The 22,839-nt window shown below is 34.3% G+C and overlaps 2 protein-coding genes across 6 annotated transcripts; one reads left to right on the top strand and one right to left on the bottom strand.

Moving 5' to 3' along the window:
- Positions 1 to 3,470: 3,470 nt before the first annotated feature.
- LOC109340295 lies at positions 3,471 to 10,654 on the top strand. 4 transcript variants are annotated; one of them, XM_019577948.1, is made up of 17 exons: positions 3,471 to 3,832; positions 4,556 to 4,606; positions 4,693 to 4,929; positions 5,268 to 5,366; positions 5,565 to 5,620; positions 5,705 to 5,816; positions 5,922 to 6,101; positions 6,431 to 6,697; positions 7,160 to 7,369; positions 7,464 to 7,667; positions 7,764 to 7,889; positions 8,320 to 8,604; positions 8,708 to 8,806; positions 9,505 to 9,995; positions 10,115 to 10,152; positions 10,245 to 10,254; positions 10,369 to 10,654. In XM_019577948.1, exons 1-15 carry the CDS (start codon positions 3,689 to 3,691, stop codon positions 10,146 to 10,148), a joined length of 2,595 nt encoding a protein of 864 aa, XP_019433493.1. In that variant the 5' UTR covers positions 3,471 to 3,688; the 3' UTR covers positions 10,149 to 10,152; positions 10,245 to 10,254; positions 10,369 to 10,654. The 4 variants fall into 4 exon arrangements, with proteins under 4 accessions (XP_019433493.1, XP_019433492.1, XP_019433494.1 ...); XM_019577947.1 differs by lacking the exon at positions 10,245 to 10,254 and having other exon boundaries at positions 10,115 to 10,147; positions 10,368 to 10,654; XM_019577949.1 differs by lacking the exon at positions 10,245 to 10,254 and having other exon boundaries at positions 4,699 to 4,929; positions 10,115 to 10,147; positions 10,368 to 10,654.
- A 1,115-nt stretch (positions 10,655 to 11,769) lies between these two features.
- On the bottom strand, positions 11,770 to 14,566 carry LOC109340294 (GRF1-interacting factor 1-like). Of its 2 annotated transcripts, none has more exons than XM_019577946.1 (4): positions 14,375 to 14,566; positions 13,807 to 13,883; positions 12,487 to 12,568; positions 11,770 to 12,415 (listed from the first exon to the last, which is right to left on the bottom strand). In XM_019577946.1, exons 1-4 carry the CDS (start codon positions 14,426 to 14,428, stop codon positions 11,936 to 11,938), a joined length of 693 nt encoding a protein of 230 aa, XP_019433491.1. In that variant the 5' UTR covers positions 14,429 to 14,566; the 3' UTR covers positions 11,770 to 11,935. The 2 variants fall into 2 exon arrangements, with proteins under 2 accessions (XP_019433491.1, XP_019433490.1); XM_019577945.1 differs by having other exon boundaries at positions 13,807 to 13,901.
- Positions 14,567 to 22,839: the final 8,273 nt, after the last annotated feature.

A 22,839-nucleotide genomic window follows, 5' to 3' on the forward strand; every position in this document is an offset into this window, starting at 1 on the left:
TAGAAACTTTAAGAAAACAACTAATTTAAAACATAAAGTACAAATAAAAGTGAAATTCACCCTTAGTTATAAAACAAGTTACATGTTTTTGGCTTTGTTTAAGATTAAAAAATAAGTGATTCCTAATATATCTATATATATATATATATTTACTATATATAAAGTCAAAATATGGTGTAACTATTATTATTGTGTATTTTTTATTTTCCTATTTTATCATTTAATTTCTAAAGAAACATATAATCTTAAATAATCACCCTCAAAACATTAATTGCAAATTAAAACCATTATTCTCACATTAAATTGAATATTCTAATAAAATAATAATAATTTAAAGTATATCAAATAAAAAATCATAATATAAAATACAAAAAATAAAAAATATATTCTAATTATATAAAAATTGAATATTTAATTATATAAAATAAAAACGTGAGACAATAGACATGAAATGCCTATGTCACAAGTGTAAATAAATGATTAAATATTTGATAGATTTTTGTATAAAATAGAACATGGTTATATTAATGTTAAATTGTTAATCATAAGCTATGAAAGTATATTCTAAATATAGGAAAAAATCAATCATTAAGATCCTGATTATGATTTTTTAAAATCTAAATACATGTCAATTTCTTATAAATGTGTTTTTGAGAATAGGAGAGCATGTACACTCGCGAACGAGAAGAGTGGGGAAATTGAATGACTTGTAAGTAGAAGCAAGGGGAGTGAGAGTGGTATCTTATTAATAAAACTTATGTGAATAAAATATGTTCGGGTATAAGGATATGAGAAAAAAAATATATACTGATAGTGTAAAAATTTTTTACACTGTTATTACATTATTCATTGTAAGTTTTCTTTACTAACTATGGTATTTAAGTTTCTAACATTTTCGGATTAGTCATAAATTAGTTAAGGAATAAAAATGCAAGAAAAAAAAAAGTTAAAGGGAAGAAAAATAGTAAAAAAATGATATGACAATTTTATTGTTTGATATGATTGAAAATGAGAATAAAAAAAAAAACATTTATATATAATGCATTTAAAACGATATAAGTGCATTTATTATATATAGTATGTCTAATTTTTAAACACTATTTTTATTGTTATAAATTATATAACTAAATAATTCGTTTTTAGTAAGATTGATTAATATTTTTTAAGGAACATAGAAACTAAATTTAACATAACAAATTTTGTTTATATAGTTCAATGAAAATCATTAACAACTTATATATTCTTCTCACTAATGTATCTAAAGAAAGTATAATTTATCTTTGACAATCACTTTTATATTTTTATTTGTCTCACTTTCACAAATTTACGTGTTTTGTCCTTCTAATTAGTTATTTATTATTTGTCACTTCGTTAATAATTTTAAGTAATCATGTTCTTTTTTTTCAATCGATTTTTATTGACCATACACAATTAATTTAGCTAATTTTACATAAAAATAAATATAAACAAAGAAGTTCACTACATTATATAAAATTTTATATAGTGGAAGGACAAATTTAAAATTTTTGATGATTTTATTTCTTTTCTTCATAAACTAGAGAGAAAATATTTTTGTGGAACCCATTCATATTCCCCCCTTCCCCTATTTAGTATTAGAACCAAATTATAGAAAAGAACATTTTTCATCACTTTTCTTTCCTCTTATTTTTTACATAACCAAATATATTAAATGTGTCTTTTTTTCTCTTCATCTATTATGATGTGTAATTTTGAACTTGGAGAGTGTTTACTATTAGATGGGTATGTGATTGTGATTTTTTTTGAAGTGGTTTTTTAAAGTTTTGTTATATAGGAGATGATGATTTCAATGAAGAAGAATGATTTTCTTTGGAGTTAGTGAAGAATAAAAGTATATTGCTTATAAGCTTTGTCATTCATAATAATTCTATGTGTCTCTAGAAGGATCGTTTCTTGTTGTCGGAGAATATATGCAGTTTAGACGAAAAAGTAATACTATTTATATCATAGATGATAATTTCGTAGTTAAAGTGCATCAACATGGCATACTGAGTATGATGAATAATTAAGATTGTTAACCTTAATCGGTGTGCATAAAATTAGTTCGGATTAATACACTTCAATCTAATTTTGAGAAGTGTAAGCTAGTATTAAAGCGTTAGAAACTTTAAGAAAACAACTAATTTAAAACATAAAGTACAAATAAAAGTGAAATTCACCCTTAGTTATAAAACAAGTTACATGTTTTTGGCTTTGTTTAAGATTAAAAAATAAGTGATTCCTAATATATCTATATATATATATATATTTACTATATATAAAGTCAAAATATGGTGTAACTATTATTATTGTGTATTTTTTATTTTCCTATTTTATCATTTAATTTCTAAAGAAACATATAATCTTAAATAATCACCCTCAAAACATTAATTGCAAATTAAAACCATTATTCTCACATTAAATTGAATATTCTAATAAAATAATAATAATTTAAAGTATATCAAATAAAAAATCATAATATAAAATACAAAAAATAAAAAATATATTCTAATTATATAAAAATTGAATATTTAATTATATAAAATAAAAACGTGAGACAATAGACATGAAATGCCTATGTCACAAGTGTAAATAAATGATTAAATATTTGATAGATTTTTGTATAAAATAGAACATGGTTATATTAATGTTAAATTGTTAATCATAAGCTATGAAAGTATATTCTAAATATAGGAAAAAATCAATCATTAAGATCCTGATTATGATTTTTTAAAATCTAAATACATGTCAATTTCTTATAAATGTGTTTTTGAGAATAGGAGAGCATGTACACTCGCGAACGAGAAGAGTGGGGAAATTGAATGACTTGTAAGTAGAAGCAAGGGGAGTGAGAGTGGTATCTTATTAATAAAACTTATGTGAATAAAATATGTTCGGGTATAAGGATATGAGAAAAAAAATATATACTGATAGTGTAAAAATTTTTTACACTGTTATTACATTATTCATTATTGATTTTTAGTTATTATTGACTTTTAAATAAAAATATTGCAAATGAATAGTGGCTAATGTACTGACTGTATATAAATCTTTACACTATCAGTATATATATTTTAAACTCTAAGGATATATGTTATAACTTACTGTCATTAAAATTAAGATATGTGTCCTATTTAATTATTTTGTATAAAAATGTTTATAAAACAAAGCAAAATAGTACACCTGTTATACTTTTGATCACTGAAAGAGACAAGTTCTTCTCAAAACTTATATATATATATATACCAATAATGTGTTGATTTAGTAGTATATTAAAAGATTAATGATTCAATTCCTAGAAGCAACATTTGTTGAAAGAGACAAACACAAACTCCGAAAAAATTAATTACTTGTAAAAAAAATGTAAGAAAATATTCTTAGTAAGGATATATAATACCTTATATTTAAGACAAATATAAATATACCTTAGAAATTGCATTGTTCTCCCACTTGCTTCTCACTCACTCTCCCTTACACCTCGTTTTCTCCACTTCCAATTTCCTTTCCCCGAAATCCCCTTCTCTTCAATTTCTTTTCTCACCCTCATACCCCCAATTTCCATTCATTTCCCTCCTATCTTTTCTCTTCCATTTCTAGGGTTTGAGATTTTATTTTCATTTCTTACTAAGACTCACCAATTTGGTTGATCCTCACGATTCTTCTTCACTCAATGGAGGCCTCGGCTAACGTTGCCGCTGCTGCCTCTGCCACCACCGCTCGTGGCGCCTCTATTCAGATTCCGCCGTCTCAATCTCGGAAAGAATGGCGCGCTGTTAACGAGCATCATCACTCTTCACGAAACCCCGATGATGAGGTACTGATTTCACGATTAAACACATTGCATTGTCTTGAAATTTCGAGCTTCCGCGTTCTTAGGGTTCGAAGAAATGAGAAGTTTCGATTTTTATATTTTTAGGTCTTTTAAAATTCATAACCTCCGATTTGGGATTAGGGTTTAACAATGTTGGTTGATGAGAGTCTATGCTTACCTTGTCTTGTGTCGTTTTAAGCTTTAGGCGATTATCTCTGTAACAAGGTTTGTGATGATAGGTTCTGGTGTTTGTGTGGAATCTCAGTTATGTTTTCACTTACTAGGAGTGAACTGAAAAAGTGAATGGGATTTGGTTTCTAATTAATGTAAATCACAAGGCACATAAAATGTGAATGTTTTTTGAAGTGCAACGATTGTAATCTTTTTTATGATTATTGAATCAAATGATTTTTTATAGGCATGATGGTATGTTTTGAAAACAAGACAATCGAAAACGCTAAACCCTAGCCATGGGAACAACATGGTCTACTTGTTTAGGTGGAATGTATCACATATTGATTGATGTTAATGTTTGATGCTTCGACTTTATTGGGCTTCGACTTTAGGTTTTGCTATCAACCTTAAGGTTGTAGGTCTCTAAAATATAGTGGGTTTGATTGCTTACAATTCTATCATTACATATGGGTAATATGTGGTAGCAGGAGCTTGAACACTTTTTTGTTTTTTATTTATTTTTATTGATAATGGGCATCGGCTGATGTGCAGGTGTTAGAAAATGCAAGACATGGACAATCCGATGAAAGAACTATATATGAGGTAAGGTGATGAGTGATGACATTAGAAGCTGCTTTTTAGTTTTAAGAAATTAAGAACCTGGAGATGATTTCCTCCTATTTTTCAAGGTACAGCAAGGAAGAGAGCCTATTGATGCTGATTTTTGTTCAATAACAGTGGATGGAACATTAGGCAATGACATCTTGCAGCAACAGCTTCATAATGTTGTTAGACAAAGACAGGAAGTACTGCAAGTGGAGATCGAACTGAAAGCTCAAATTATTGCTAGAAATGAGATAATTGAAATGCGAAGCACCTTTGATGCTCAACTCAAGGAACATGCTATTAATGCCAGCAAGCTTCAGGTGTAAATTCATAATGCTAATCTATATGTTTACGTGGGCTCCGGAGTCCTAGCTGATATACCTCCAACTTTTGAAAAAATGACGTTTTATCCTGTTCCAGAATTTACAAGAACTTGAATTTATACATTTACTCGTATCCCTTTGTAGTAAGTCAGTAACAACTAGTGGATTATGTCAATTTCCGTTGATAAGATAATTTGGTACAGCAATTGCAGCTGTGTTATTTCTGATTGAGGCAAGAGGAATTTTATACTTAAACATCTGCAGTTTAAGTTACATGTTTTGCTTCTCACAGGAGGTCAGTGATTGTCGACACTAAAACTTATCTGTCCTTACAGGAGCAACTTCGTGAAAGGGAGCAAACTATTCATGAACTGGAAAGGAAAATGGAAGAGAAAGACATGGAGCTGCATACTATTAAGTTAGACAATGAAGCGGTTTGTATTATTGCTGCTTTTCCTTCTCTCTTTTTTATAATTTTAGTAGATATTAATTTGCGTGATGTTTTTCTATTGAATTATATTTCATCTCTTAGCTTCTAAGTCCTTCTTAAGTTGTCATCATATGGGAATATCCTAACCTCTTTCATCGTACTATTTTTCCTTAATAAAGTTTTTTGGTCAAAATCATTTTAGGCGTGGGCTAAACAAGACCTTCTCCGCGAGCAAAGCAAAGAACTGGCAACTTTCAGGTTTTTGTTTAATCCAGATGTACTTATGGGATGTTTAGTCTTTGCCTCTGTGCAACATCTTTAAATGACTAAATCCTTTTGCAGAAGGGAGCGTGAACATTCAGAGGCTGAAAGAGCTCAGCATATAAAACAAATACATGATCTTCAAGAGCATTTTCAAGAAAAAGAGAGACAGCTTGTTGAGTTGCAGGAACAAGTTGGTGGCTTAGCCATATTTAGTTATTTCTATGTTATGTTACCAAATTAATTTATTTAAAAGCGTTGTTGGTTTAAATGGCCTGAAGATGATTATTTCTTTCAGCAAAGGGTTGCTCAGGAGGCCATTATGTATAAAGATGAGCAGTTAAGAGAGGCCCAAGCATGGATAGGCCGTGTTCGCGAGATGGATGTTTTCCAATCAACAACGAACCAGACATTACAGGCTGAATTGCGAGAGCGCACAGAGCAATGTAATCAGCTCTGGATAGGATTTCAGAGACAGGTTGATCTGATCCTCCATCCTTTTTCTACATCAAGGATGCTTGTTGATTATGTTTTTATTAACACACAAATGTGTTTTTTGTGCCCACAAGTTGTCCACTGCCTATTCGCTAAGTAGTCTGTTGTGATTTTGTTTTGAAGATTCATTGCATGACAATGCCTGATCACAATTTTGTCGTGATATTATTAGTATGAATGTGCTGAATTATTAGCAGTAGTAAACATTTATTTTCTCTGTATAAACATATTTTTGGTCCCTTAGTATAGTATATTTGTTTATTTACTGAATAATAGCTTCAATCTGTTAAATCATTAGTTTGATTTTGTTAGTATGCAGAGATGGAGAGACTTCATTTGCAAACTATTCATCAACTGCAACTTGAGCTGGCTGAAGCAAGAGAGAGGAATGGGACTTTCAATGATGATTCACTGTCCCAAATGAATTCAAAAAACGATGTAAGTCAGTTTGGATCGGAGAATGGAAATCAATTTGACTTAAACAGATGCAATGCTTCAGGTGGAAATAATGGCCAACTTCCAAATGAAAGTCCAGATAATGTTCCACCATTTGCGTCCACCGGCAATGCTACAATGCAGGTTTATGCTTAATTAATAAAGTTTGATCGATAACCAGCTAGTTGTCTACATGTTTTTATTTGCCATAACTCTAATTTACAGATTATGTCTGTACACTTCAAACAAAATTTGATAATGTCCTTTGAACTTTTATATTTTAGACTGTATAATGAATGACTGTTCCATAGGGTTCACTAGTGGGTTTTCATTATATTCTCTTTTAAATATATCAATATTGTCATTAATATATTTACATGGACTTAAAAGCTAGTATTCCATGCCCTCATTATTATTGAGGAAGTGAATTTTATGAAACCAATGTTTACTTTTTATGATTTTTGAATGACATCAAATATTTTTCAGTCGGGTGATTATACCTGCTTAGTGTTATGCCTTCATATTTCATTGTATGACGTGATAGACAACTGGGTTGAATAACAACATATCTTACCTGTTTGTCAATTTTTGTGTGGTTATTTCTAGACTGATCGTGCTCCTGGTGTTCCTATTACTCCTTCATCTCTACTTGTCCCACCTTCATATTTCCCCCCTGGCCAAGTAACTTCATTGCACCCTTTCATTATGCATCAAGGAGTACCCAATTCTGTTGCATCTCATGTTCCTCAGTCACATGTTGGACATTTTCATCCTGTGCCAGCAATGTCACCTCTGCAGCAATGGCAGAATCATCAGGTATTGAAAGATAAAAATAATTTGGCTGTATGCATCCCCTAAATTTTTAGTGATATGCAGCCTGAGTTTCTAACTTTCTACTGTATGTCTTCAGGTGGTATCAGATGGTTCACAGGTATCCATACAGGATGATCCTACATCATGCCAAAATGATCAAAATTTGTTGAGATCAGATGCTAAGTTTAATTATGAAATGTCCATTAATGGACAAGCACTTCATAGAGACTATTTTGATGCTCGCGTCCAACAAAATGAAGAGCCACAAACTGTGATTTCATCATCTACCGGGGAGACACAGGTTGTGTAGTAAATGATTTTGTTTTTACTCAGTACAGTTTACTTCTCATTAATTTTATGGAAGATACTAATGATAATTAGCTGATTTTTTTTCAAGCTTCTACAGACAATTGATAAAGGCCAACTTGTAGCTTCCCAACAAGATCAAAGCTTACAACAAATTTCTTCACAGTTCTCTGATTCATTAAGATTGAACTCCTTTGAATCAAATGGTGAAATTAAGGTTTGATGATACTTTTCTTGCCTGTTTGATATTTTTGTTGTTTGGCCTGCCTTACAAGGTTAGATTGATTAGACAAATCTGTACTGTTCGTGATTTGGCAAATGCTGCCGTCTCAAAGATAATGGTATAAACCATGGCTAGCAGACATGTTTCATTTAATTGTGTGAAGATGTCAATGTTTTACGTTGCAACTAAAAGTGCACAGTAGTTTTTGAACATAACTCCTGCAATGCTTCTGAAAGCATGCTCAAAAAGCCACATGACATATATAGAAGTGGCTTTTAAGGAACTTAACAAGCACTTGAACTTCTTTACATGCAACAAAGACAGTTACTAAGTAAAGTGCACTTAAAAAATGCAATCCCAAAACGGCATTGGCCTGGTCCCTGTTTCACAGCTAAAATGTAAGCTAATGTTTTTCACTGTGCAGGAGCAGAATGCTGGAGCTAATGATGGACCTGAGGAACAAGTTGAAGAGCATGCAAGTTCTTCTGTCATTGCATCTGCTGTCACAAGCCATTCTGCTAATCATAATGAAACAGTACAGAGCAATTCTACTGAACCAATATTCCCTGAAGCATTTACCTCTGCTGGGCAGACAATATCAACAACAATTACGAAGACTTCAGAGACTTCTCTCCTTGATGAAAGGTCATTATTAGCTTGCATTGTTCGCACTATTCCAGCTGGTGGACGGATTCGAATCAGTTCAACGGTTAGTGAGCTTTTAAGCGTGAAATCCTTGGCACTTATGGAGTGATGCTTGTTTTATTTTTTCTATGCTGATATAATTATCATGTATTATGATTCAAACACAGCTCCCTAACAGATTGGGCAAGATGCTTGCACCACTACATTGGCATGATTACAAAAGAAAGTATGGAAAGCTGGATGATTTTGTTGCTAGCCATCCTGAAGTAAGTTTTTAGTTAAAGTTTGGATGCATAGAATTTAGAGTAATGCTACAACAACCAATAGCAGATCTCAACTAGTATGATTAAGCCTTGGTTGTTGTTGCTACAAAACCAATCAAGTCTTAGTCCCATTACATGGATCGAATGACATCATAATGTTCTATCATAAATCATGTTCATTCACAAAACATTGATCTCTAAATTTTTCTAATCGTGTTGCCTATGATTTTTCCTGGCTTCTCTCTGCTTCTAATGGTCTCCACCACACATGCTCAAACCACCTAAGACATGATTCTACAATTACTAATATGAGCTTCCCAATTTTCCCCCCTAATGCATTCAATGCTAATCTTATTTTGTCTTGTGTGTCCATTCATTTAATGCAACATTCTCATTTATGCTACATTGAAATTATTCTCTCGTAAAAATTTAGAGTAATACTACACAACAAACAATTATTAGTCAGAAATATGATACAATTGAGGTAAACTCGAGGATGTTTTGGTGGAATGAAGTAGCAGGTATTACTTATCCTTCCAAGATTCGAAAAGCATACCTACTCATTTGTCAAAAAAATGGCTAAGTTTTATGTGATCTTCCAAGTTTTATGGAATTGTCTACGTGTGCAAGTTCATACTATATATACTGGAAATTTATTTGCATTACAGCCTGGTGACTTCACTTTATCCTAATAATTTCAGTTATTTATGATTGAGGGAGACTTTATTCAGCTCCGCGAAGGAGCACAGAAAATGGTAGCTGCAACTGCAGCTGTTGCCAAAGTTGCTGCTGCAGCTGCTGCATCATCCCCTTATTCTTCATATATGCCCACTGTAGCAGTTACGCCCATGGCCCAGTCTCATCGCTTGAAGAAAGCTCCTTCAATTGATTCCAAAAATATCAAAACTGACAAGAATCTCCAGGAATATGCAGTGATTTCTTCAAATATAGGTGATGATACCCTAAACGGCGTGTTTAATGTTGCTGGAGGTCTTTCTAATGCCAAAGTTGCGGGTAAATCTAAAGATGCTCGGGAAATGAATGGTCCTGAAAGCAGGGCTGTCCACTCTTCTGTACAATTAGCTGTTGACAATGGGGGAAGCCTAGACAGATCAAGTATAAGCAGTGCCGTAAATCCCGGCTCAGCAAATGGGAGGGCGGTTCAAAGCTTTGCCTTGAAACAACAGTCGAGGTATGCCTCTACATTGTTTGCTGATCATAATATCTATCATTATGCTGTTATGCCTCAATTCTCTATGATGATAATAACTACTAGAAAAAGGAAATTGTGCTAACTGTTTTCTATGACAGGGCAACTGGTGCAGCATATCCTTCTCGAAGATAGTGAGTTTTCTTACTGACATTTAAGAATGCTATTGTTCTTTTGGCAAGTTAAACATGTTTACTAGCGAACACAAAATGTGTTATTCTTAATAGCTCAGGACATGTCTTTAGATATTTGTTTGAGATCTAAACTGGAAGAGTCATTCATGTTCCATTTTATTTTACTTCCCATTGTATGTTCTTTTTGGGCTATGTATTCAATTACTGTTTGTATCTACAGGAAACAGGGTGTGGATGGCACCATGTATGATGTTTTATCGGATTTGTTGGGGACTGCTTTTTGAAGCACTGATGGAGTAATCTTGTGTCCTGACCCTTAGCAAGTTATTTAAGTTTTTGGGGCTATCTCCATTTTCTGTAGTTTCTCACTATTGTTTCAATTTGGCGTGCTTTCATTAATGTTGGCCTCATGCTGTTATATTTATGCATGAAATTGCTTCTGAGATTTTCATTTTTATATATTATCAATGCTTGAAAGATTAATCAACTTGGTTAACATTTTCAGTTTCCTAGCTTTTTATTATTTCGATATTGTAGTTTAATTTCTGGGTTTTCTTCTAAGAATTTATTTGCCTGTTAAATATCATACTTGCATATTGCTAATAGGATATGGATTTTATTTGAGGTTGTTCCGGAATATTTGAGCAATCTTCTAAATTTTAATGTAGATTTAAAATTTAATGTGCTTTATAGCTTATGCTTACGAACTAAGAAAAGGATTCTCTGGTTCTTTAGAGAAAAAAATGTCAAATAATCTGGTGCTAATAGTAGTTATGTATAGGCACCCACCCTCTCCGATCACATAATTCACTTATCCTATTCATTTTATATTTATTGTGTTTGAAGAAAGTATGTGTACATTGCTTTTTTTATTAATAAAGTTAGCTTTATTTCACATGTTTATTAAACCAGATTAAAGTCTGAAAAAATGTGCTTGTTGGAAGGTGAAAGTTTCTAAAAAAAATGTATACATTAACAGTGTATAAGCTTTATGAGTATAAAATGTATGCACTGACAATGTAAAGATTTATACACAGTTAGTGCATTTTCAACATTCATTTGCAATACTTTTATTTAAAAGTCAATGCGGACTAAAAATCAATGACGGATGATATAGTGACAGTGTAAAAAACTTTTACACTGTCGGTCTTTTCCTCATGTTTTATACATTATTATTACATGATTGACTATTGATAATTATTTATTAATGTATCTTCAAAAAAAGTAATACAAATAAATGGTGACAATATATAAATCTTTATATTAACATTGTATATATATTTATATATATATTTCACTCCTAGACATTGAAAACTAAATAAATACAGATATATCCTCAATCATCCCATTTTTCACCGTTGATTTGAATTACTTTTTTTAAAAAGTCAACAATGACTAGAAATGAATAGTAAATGATATAGTAACAAAATAAAAAACTCTTCCATTATCAATGTATATATTTTCTTCTCTTTTATCTTTAATTATACACAGGATAGAACTCATAGCATATATGACTTAAAAAGTTAGAATACACACTCCTACCCTTAAAACATTTTTGCAATATTGTTTTCCATAACCGAATTCACTGTAATTGAATTTTCAATCAAAGTAAATGTACGTGTAAAAAAATTAGTATTGTACTGAACCGAATGTGCTTTTCAAGTGGGTAAAGAAACAAAACATAGCACTAACATATATTCACATATGGATTTGGTTCAGCATAGGACAGATATAAAAAAAATGACTACAAAGTAAATTGAAACAGATGTTCATGGTCTTCCATTTCCACTAGTAGGGTCCAGATGGTGGCATCCCAAGAGACCAGAGAGAATTAACATCTGAGCCAATTTGGCTGCTTTCTGGTGTATGTGACAGGTTACCAAGTCTGGTAGGCAATGCCTGATATATGCCAATATTAGGACTCGGAAAGCTACCCGTCGGTCCAGGCATGAATTGCTGTTGTTGCTGGAAGAAATCCGGTAGCTTATGTTGCTGCTCATTCATTTGAAAAGGCAACTTTGGAGCAGAAAGATCATGTTCCTGCTGATCATTCAAATCAAAAGGCAAGTTCAAGGTAGAAAGTTCAGGTTGCTGCTGAGACATTGCTACATGAGGTTGATGCTGAGACATTGCCACAGGAGGTTGTTGCTGAGATATTGCCACATGAGGTTGTTGCTGAGATATTGCCACATGAGGTTGTTGCTGAGATATTGCCACATGAGGTTGTTGCTGAGATATTGCTACATGAGGTTGCTGCATGGCTTGTCCCTGTTGCACAATAAACTGGGATGAGAGCTGAACACTTTTCACACAAGTGGGCAAAAGTTACAACTCAAAACCTGAGGTTCTATCTGTGGCAGAGATACGGCATCTGCAAGTTTAGCTAGATAAGACAAGTTTTGCTGAAGCTTAGCTTGATATCTGTATCAGGCATTCAGGTAATATGTCATAATCTAGCAGTGCACACACTAAATTATAGTATATCAACATACAAATGCTAAACAGATAACAATTGAGGAGAATACATTAATACTTACACCATAAACAAATCTAAAAATAATAACAGCTCAACTCGGCTTTTAACATTCATCAATTGCAAGAAAAGAGACAATTTGGGGAAAGCAATATATAATATTTCGACGTATGCTAGAACTTAATAAAAGCAATATGAGAATCCCCAGGACTTACTGCAGCTTTCTATATACAAGATGTGGATAAAAGCGAAATCATTGACAGCAAGAGGTGGCACAAGCATGTATCAATCATGTAGAAATGAGCTGTTGGAATATGATTATCAAGGTAAGCATAAAACGATAAAAGAAAAACCCATTCCTAATTACTTGTCATGTTCATTTACAATTTTCTTCACCTTCCATTATTTATGTCCATATCTGATATAGACATGTGTTCTCCTGACTCAGATATCTTCTTCGTCTACTAAAAACACCTAAGCTTAAGTAATATTTGCCATCAATGAATTCTCTTTTAGAGGCAGTTTGTGCTACTTTACTTCTAAACTATGCCTTCTTTCTGGTCCTCTAATCTTCTAAAGAATGAAAACTAATATATATTCTCTAACCTGCAAGAACCAATTCAACCACATATCCGATCAAGTTATGAAAAAGTACAAAAAATATAAAGGTCCAAACATAAAGAAACATAGTTTCTACAGTATGAGTTTCATAAGCTTGAAATTCATAATTGCACAATTCTGCTACACAAGTTTATCTCCTGTAGTTATATTATACAATTAAATGTTGGCTCCATATGGAAAATAGACTTATTTATATACTATTTTCTACATATCCATTCCTGTTTACACCTTAACTGAGTGTTTCAGTTCATCGGGTTATCAGTGCTTGAAATTTAAGACACAGAACTTTTGTTGCTAGAATCTTTTGACATGCCTTTTCCCACTTCAAGCCTTGTTTTTTACAATGCAAGCTTACGTTGAAACTTGTCAACTAAACATAACTTCAATTTAATAATGCATGTGGACATGTAGTAATGGCATTACAAGTGAGATATAACCTCAGGTAGGAAACATGGAAGATATATTCATGTGAATTGTGAAGTATAAGGTTTCAAAGCTAACTACCATATATTGTGGTATGCAGAAGTACAAAGAAATCATTCGGTAATGAAAAAGGGGTACTAACTGGGCAGCTTCAGCAAACTTTCCCAGATTTTGACCTTCCAATGCTGCCAGGATCAGCTCCTTATTCTCCTCCAAGTACTGCCCCAAAGATAAGAACTTATATGCATGAGATAAAGTGATAAATTGACACATCAAAAGTCTAGTGACCTTTCTTTTGATTAAAGGTCCAATATTTTTACCAAAATGCATTGTCCAATGCACATTTGCACTCATGTGACTTTGAACACAAGTTATATTACCCCATTCATTTCCAAAAGTTGATAGATATGCATAGGAAATTGTATGATTAATGTTATCACATACATTCAAATAGAAAAATAGGGAAAATTGAATAAAAATGGAAAACAAAATCAATAACTTAGGGCACAAGTAAAAAGAAAAAGGTCATCACCATACACATTTTGTGTAATTCACAATGCATAAAAACTTGCAAAAAATGCACAAAATGTAAAGGTGACACTTTTATGATAACCCAATACAAAAATTGGCACAGGAATAAATATAGAAGGAACAAAATAAGAGATGTGTGATTAAAAACAGAGGAACAAAATATTAAGAAAAGTTGGCACCTTTTGAATCATCTCAGTTGAGATGTTATTCAATGGGGGATCCTTGTTGAACATTTTGATGGTGTTTGTTCAAAATGGGAGATTAAATAACACAATATCCAACACGAAACCCTAACCCTTGTTCTTCCTCGTAAATCAGCTTTTCCAAATTCAAATGTGTAGTGTTCGCTGCAAGTTTTAGTTTCTTTTTTCTTCTTCTTTTTTAAGTGGATGAAAAAAGGCTTTAATGTTGGGTCAAGACGTGGACCTACCTAGCCCACAATTGATGGGTCTATAGTTAAAGATTATCTTAAAAATAACAACATTTTCTTTATTTTTGTTATGACTCAATTTTTAGGCAAAATAATGATTTTCAAACGCATGATTAATATGCGACCTAATTTGAGTAATTTATATTGATACATCTAATCTAAATATGAATGTGGCTGTAATATGTACCATGATTTTTGGGAGTGACGCTATTTAGAGTGTTCCGTGACATTGGATGAAAAACTTCCCATGACTCGTTGGAGTTACTCGGAGATTGTTCAGATCAAATTGAATGTAGATGGTAGTAGCATCAAAAGTTCATGTATCATGGTAGGGGGTAGCGCCATTCGTAATAACAAAGACTACTGGTTGTTAGATTTTTGAGCTAATTTCGGTCAGAGTTCAACTATTTTAGTAGAACGTTTGGCTATGGAACATGAGTTGTCTCTAGCTTGGAACCTGGGTTTCATGAATATTAACTTGAGAAGTGATTGCATGAAAGTAATTCATATTACCTATGAGTGCTTTCCAACAAGAATTTTACACATTCTATTTGTAGCTAACAATATTCAGTCTTGGCTAACACGTGACTGGGTAATAGAGACTAAATTTGTTGTTAGAGAAGCTAATATGATGGCAAATTTCATGGCTAAGTTAGGTTTTCACTCTCGTGAGAAGTTCAAGACCTAGCAGTTCCACCGATTTGCCAATCCTTTATTAACTTGGATCTTTCTTTGCTTTCCTAGTTGTTGTTTTTCTCTTGTAGTTTTCATTGTACCAAAAAAATCTAAATATTATATATGATTTTGATTCAGTATAAAGTAAGTTATTTATATATAACTAAAACAATAAGTATACTATATTTTTAAGGTGGCAAGCTTATAAGCATACTAAAATAATAAGTATACTATACTTTATAAATTTTTTTAAAACAAACATGACAATAAAATAAACATAACTAGTCAGTAGGGGTTCAATAACTGCACAACACACCAATGACAAAACATGCAGCACACCACCTACAACACATTTGTATGAGTTGTGTTGCAAATTTGCAACCCTCTTTGACTCAGCTCATGTAAATTTATAGTTGGAACTTGGTTTCTTGAAAACTATAAGTGAGAACTTTTGGGTGTGAAATCTAAAAAACTCACGTTTCACATAGAATAGTTTTGGATAAAAATAACGCTCAAGTCCCACATTGGAGAGATGAGGAACTTGGAAAAAATCTCATGTTATAAATAGAGGTCTTCTCCCTTATTATAATTCGCCCCAAGTTGAATGTGCTTTCATTCAACTTTTTCTTTCTCCCTCATATTTTCCACTGATGCATTTCCAGCAAACTTCCCCGGTTTCTTTCCACGGTACTAAGAATTGACACATGTAGCCAAATTGTGGGAATTTCGAGAACTGACACTGATATGTATAATGAGAAAAGAATTGTCACTATGTAGTCATATTGTGAGAATTAAGAAAATTGGCACTAGTAGCCATATTGCGAGAATTTCAAGAATTAGCACTAGTAGCCATATTGTGGGAATTTTGAGAATTGACAATGAGTGGTATCAGAGCTAACCGCGTATTCGTGATCCTAAAGGGAAAAGGAATGGGTTCTTCAAATCCATTTGGTGAAGGGTATGCCTACTGGAAGTGCGCATGCAAATTTTTATTGAAGCCATAGACTCGGATATTTGGGAATCCGTAGTCAACGGCCCTTACGTTCCACAACATCTTGTGGACGATCAGCCTAAAGATAAACCGAAAAGTTTATGGACCGATGATGAGCGCAAAAAGGTCCAGCATAACCTGCGCGCCAAAAACATCATCACATCAGCCCTATCATATGATGAATTCTTTAGGGTCTCGCAGTGCCATAATGCGAAAGAAATGTGGGACACTTTACAAGTGACTCACGAAGGCACTAGCGAAGTCAAGCGCGCAAGATTGAACGCGCTGACCCACGAATATGAGTTGTTTCGCATGTTACCAAGCGAATCAATATGTGATATGCAAAAGCGATTCACTCATATTGTCAACCATTTAGTTGCTCTCGATAAATCATTTGCTAGAGGTGAACTAACTAATAAACTTTTGCGTTGTCTTGATAGGAAATGGCAACCAAAGGTGACTGCAATTGTTGAGTCTAAAGATTTAGATTCTATGCCTTTAGCTACTTTATTTGGAAAACTTCAAGAGCATGAAATGGAGCTGGGTCGCTTGACCATGAATGAAGAATCAGACCGGAAGAAGAAGAGCATCACATTGAAGGCCACGACCTCCAAAGAAAAAGAAGAGAAAATTGATGATGAATCTGATTCCGATCTAGATGATGAAACTATGGGTCTCCTAGTCCGAAAATTTAGCAAATTCATTAAAAGAAAAGGAGGACTCAAAAAGTTTCAAAAGAAGGAAGCGAAAGAGTCAACCAGTAAAGGCAAGAATAACAAGGATCGCTTCACTTGCCATGAGTGTGGAAAGGTAGGGCACATGAGGTTTCAGTGTCCAACCTACCTAAAGAAGGTTGATTCAGAGAAGAGCACTCCCAGGGACTTCAAATCCAAGAAAGCTTACATCGTTTGGGATGTACCTGAGGAGGAATCGACATCGAGCACCTATAGTGAGGAGGAGTCAGCAAAGCTGTGTCTGATGGCCAGATCTGACATCAATACAAATTCAGACTCATGCAAGGGCAATGATGAGGTATATTCTGACACCTCATCCACTTCGGATGATTCACCTCCTTATGATGTATTGTATGATGCTTATGTCGAGTTGCATGACGAATTAAAGAAATTGGCTAGAATTAACATTGATAGGAAAAGGATAATCCTAATAAACGAACAAAAAATAAGCCAATTGCAAAAAGAATTAGATGAATTAAAACTGGAAAATGAAACTTTAGATCTCATCTATTCTTGTAGCTCATGTAACTGCTCTGCTAATAACTTATGTCAAAAACCTGTCTGTGAGACTTGCGAGACTTTGCAAGAGGACAATTTTAAACTAAATGAAAAACTCACACGTCTCACAAACAGTAAACTGCAATTAGATAACCTGCTTAATCAAACTAGAAATGTTGGTGATCGAACTGGTCTAGGTTATACTCGCACTGCTAAAAAGAAGCGACCATATAGAAAACCGGTAGCTCAAGCTAAAAACAAATATCATAAGCATTCTCCTACTTGTTTTTATTGTAACACATATGGTCATACTTATCATTCATGCTATATCAAAAAGTATGGTATACCTAGCGGAGTTTATGTATGGAAAAAGAAGGGAGATAATTCCCTAATCACTAACAGAAAAGGACCCAACATAAATTGGGTACCTGAGAAAAGTAAGTAATCTATTTTGCAGGTATGTCTCCGAACACATGGACAAAAATGGTACTTAGATAGTGGGTGTTCGAGGCATATGACAGGTGATAGATCAAATTTCCTGGATCTCTCACTTAAAGGAAAAGGATACGTCACTTATGGAGACAACAACAAGGGAAAGATACTCGGCACAGGAACAGTTGGTAACTCATCCCAAACTCTGATTGATAATGTCCTTTATGTTGAAGGACTAGAACATAACTTGTTGAGTATAAGCCAACTCTGCGATAAAGGTAATCGTGTATCCTTCGATTCTGATTGTTGTGTCATTCGTGATATTTTATCTAATAACGTTAAATTTGTTGGTCACCGTATAAATAATATTTACATGGTTAATTTGGACGATGTCACTACATTATTTTCAAAATGCTTTATTTCTAAAGAAGATGACATCTGGCTATGGCATAGACGTGTTGCACATATCCATATAAAGCATCTAGATAAATTATCATCAAACGAACTAGTTGAGGGGCTACCAAAATTGAATTTTAAAACTAAAGAAATTTGTGACACTTGTCAAAAGTGTAAACAAACCAAAAACTCTTTTAAAAATAAAAATGTGATATCCACCTCAAGACCTTTGGAGCTACTCCATATGGACTTGTTTGGACCATCACAAATCATGAGTTTTGGTGGTAGTTACTACGCTCTAGTTATTGTTGATGATTTCTCTAGATTTACATGGACATTGTTTTTATCATCAAAAAGCGACGCGTTCAAAAATTTTAAAAATCTTGCCAAGCAAATCCAAAACCAACTTAACCTAAAAATAATATATATACGAAGTGATCACGGGGGAGAATTTGAGAACTTTCAGTTCGACAAATTCTGTGATAAGCATGGCATTTTGCATCAGTTCTCTGCTCCTCGCACTCCACAACAAAATGGAGTTGTAGAGAGGAAAAATCGTGTTTTAGAAGAATTAGCGAGAACCATGCTTAACGAAAGTAATACCCCCAAGTACTTCTGGGCTGATGCAGTTCATACTGCATGCTATGTTATAAATCGAGTACTCTTAAGGCCAAACTTGAACAAAACTCCTTATGAACTTTTAAAAGGCCGCAAACCAAATATATCCCATCTTCACGCTTTCGGTTGCAAATGTTTTATATTAAATAATGGAAAGCGGGCCTTAGGGAAATTCGACTCTAAAGCCGATGAGGGAATATTTTTGGGATACTCGATTCATAGCAAAGCGTTCAGAGTCTTTAACAAATATTTAATGCAAGTTGAAGAGTCTATCCATGTACAGTTTGACGAATCTTCTCCAAAAGAGAAGAGAAAGGTCGTTTCTGATGATGTTGCAGGTGCTTTGGAAGAAGCATACTCCAAGGACATGGATAATGAAAAAGGAGCCAATGATGAAGGTCAAATCGAACCTCAAGAGCACTCAGACATGCCTACCGTGTGGAAAACAAAGAAAGCTCACCCAATTGATAAAGTTATAGGTGACATATCTACGGGAGTGGTAACCCGTAGTTCCTTACGAAATTTCTGTAATTTTGTAGCTTTTGTATCGCAAATTGAGCCTAAGACCGTTGATGAGGCCATTGAGGATGTACACTGGGGTATAGCTATGCAAGAAGAGCTAAACCAGTTTGAGCGCAATCATGTGTGGGACTTGGTCCCCAAACCTAATGATCATCCCGTAATTGGTACTCGATGGGTCTTCAGAAATAAACTTGATGAATCTGGCTTAATAATTCGAAATAAAGCACGTTTGGTGGCCAAAGGCTACAACCAGGAGGAGGGTATCGATTATGACGAAACCTACGCTCCTGTAGCCAGACTAGAGGCCATCAGAATGCTTCTTTCCTTTGCATCTTTAATGAACTTCAAACTCTTTCAAATGGATGTAAAAAGCGCCTTCCTGAATGGATACATTCAAGAAGAAGTTTATGTTGACCAACCGCCTGGTTTTGAAAATTTTAAATATCCGAACCATGTTTACAAACTTAAAAAGGCACTATATGGTCTCAAACAAGCTCCTAGAGCTTGGTATGACAGACTTAGTACCTTTCTTTTAGAAAAAGGGTTCGAGAGAGGCTTGGTTGACACAACGCTTTTTATTAGAAAATCAGAAAATCATGTTCTGCTTGTACAAATCTATGTAGATGACATAATATTTGGATCTACTAATGATATCTTGTGTAGAGAATTTTCTGAGATGATGCAGGGGGAGTTCGAAATGTCTATGATGGGAGAACTCACATTCTTTCTAGGATTGCAGATAAAGCAGCTAGAAAGTGGGATATTCATCCATCAGGCGAAATACTGCAAAGAGCTACTCAAGAAATTTGAAATGGACAAATGTAAGGAAGCTTCCACACCTATGGCATCTGCTTGCTACTTAGACAAAGATGAGAAAGGAAAAGCAATCGAGGTAACGAAGTATCGTGGTATGATTGGGTCTTTACTTTACTTAACTGCAAGTAGACCTGATATCATGTTCAGTGTATGCATGTGTGCGAGATATCAATCATCACCTAGAGAATCACACTATATAACTGTTAAAAGAATCATGAGATATCTAAAAGGAACTATTAACATGGGATTATGGTATCCTCGGGATGCCTCACTATCCTTGGTGGGTTATTCCGATTCCGATTTCGCCGGATGTAAGTTGGATCGGAAAAGCACTAGTGGTACTTGCCACCTATTGGGCAGTTCATTAGTAGCATGGCACAGCAAGAAGCAAGCCTGTGTTGCTTTGTCCACCGCTGAAGCGGAATACATTGCCGCTGGTGTGTGTTGCGCTCAAATCCTTTGGATGAAGCAGCAACTTAAGGACTTTGGTCTTAAACTTGAAAAGATCCCAATAAAATGCGATAATACAAGTGCCATTAACCTATCCAAGAATCCCGTTTTGCATTCTAGAACAAAGCATATAGAAATTAGACATCATTTTTTGCGTGACCATGTACAAAAAGGTGACTGTGTTCTTGAATTTGTGGAAACATCTAAACAGTTAGCAGATATTTTCACCAAGCCCCTTCCCAGGGATACCTTCTATGTTCTAAGGAGAGAACTAGGAATTCTTGATGAACAATATCTTGTTTAAAAATTGTTTAGCTGTTTGCATAAATTGTCTTGCTTCTCTATGCCTATGTGTTTCATGTTTGAATGATATATGTTAAAAATGCAAAAATATATCTCTTGATTAACTTCTTAATGTGATTATATATGTCTCGATAAATCTGTAATAATGCATACGTGTGTCCTAAAAAGTCGAAACCACTCTGCTGCCTAAAAACGAAATTTTCTCTGATTTAATCGATTATGCCAATAGTTAATCGATTACCTGGGCTTCATTTCTGGAAAATTCAAATTTTCTAAAACTTAATCGATTAAACAGCCCGTTAATCGATTACCTGGGCAATTTTTTTTGAAAATTCAAATTTTACACTGTTTTAATCGATTAAACCATCCCGTTAATCGATTAAAACCAGTACGTTAAAGGCAAACAGTGTCTCGGTCTTGCACTTTTTCTGACCTTTTCGCAACCTCTTTGCGCCTTGATTTTCTGAAACAGCAACAATACTAATCCAGGTGCAATAGGATTAAGTAAACCTCATCCTAAACCTCTCAAACCTTCCGAAATCATTCTATTTCATCCAAAAATCCACTCAATTCCGAATCATCCAATCCAAACCCTAGGTTAGGCTTTGCCCCTCTGTTCATCAATCTCAGTTTCGAGTTCATCATCTTCAATGGAGCAGAGTCGTCCAAAGCGGGTCAAGACTACAGCAACGCGCATTCGAAGAAGGGAAACCGGCTCACCCTCCACTCGGGACCGCGGTGACCCCTATTATTCCCTCATTTTGCAAGAGACCCGGTTGGCAAAATTTCAAGGCCGCAAGCCTACATACATCAGGTATGCCGACTTAACCTGGTTAGCGGAACAAAACTTTAGTTTTCCGCATGACATGGAGGCTCAAGGAGCCGTTCAGTTTTTGGAATTGAAGGGACGCGTATACCCTGCTCTAGTTAGGGAATTTTACGCTAATTTTAGATACAAGGATGGCAAATATTGGTCCATGATTTCCGGTAATCTGTTTGAGATGAGTGAGGATTTATTTCTGAATGTTGGAGGTTTATCGTCGTCTGGTTTTGGAATAGGGGACTGTTCTTGGGTCAAGGACAATTTTGATCCCGTTGATGTGTATAAGTCATTCCTTCGGGGCCCTCATCTGTATATTCAGGGTCAACTGACCAAGGCAGGGTCACTTTCTGTTGAGAACAGGTTATTGCATTATGTTATTGCTTACATATTAGTGCAGCGGAACACTAATCATGCACAGCCTACTGTGAATGATTTGCGTTTCATGTACGCTGTAAAGAATAACGTGATGATCAATTGGCCTGAGGAGATTCTGAAAATCATGAACAGCGTTTCATTGTCTCAGTCCAAGCTGCTCCCGTATAGCATTTTCATATCCCGCATTGTTGATTATTTGCGCATTGACATTTCTGATACCATCATTACTGAGTACACTGATAAAGATCACTTGGTGGGTGAGAGTCTCATTCATAAGATGGGAATTTACAAGTATGGTACTACATGGCAGTATCAGGAGGACTATACCACCTTTGATCTGGACTTGTCGGATAATGAGCATCAGGAGGATTTGGGTAATCAGAATGCAACTAATCAGGGGGAGTCGTCTGGAACAGCACCTCAGAGCTCTGTGTTTGGTTTAGCTCAGATGGAAGCCATGGAACAACGACTTAACAACCGCATGGATCTGCACTTCCAAGGGCTGAAGGACTCTTATTTTGCAGGTATGGAGCAATACGAGGAACGTCAGAATGCCTACACCGATAACAAAATTCAGGAGC

Source organism: Lupinus angustifolius, unplaced genomic scaffold (genome assembly GCF_001865875.1).
Source record: "Lupinus angustifolius cultivar Tanjil unplaced genomic scaffold, LupAngTanjil_v1.0 Scaffold_157_30, whole genome shotgun sequence".
NCBI classification, from domain to species: Eukaryota; Viridiplantae; Streptophyta; class Magnoliopsida; order Fabales; family Fabaceae; genus Lupinus; species Lupinus angustifolius.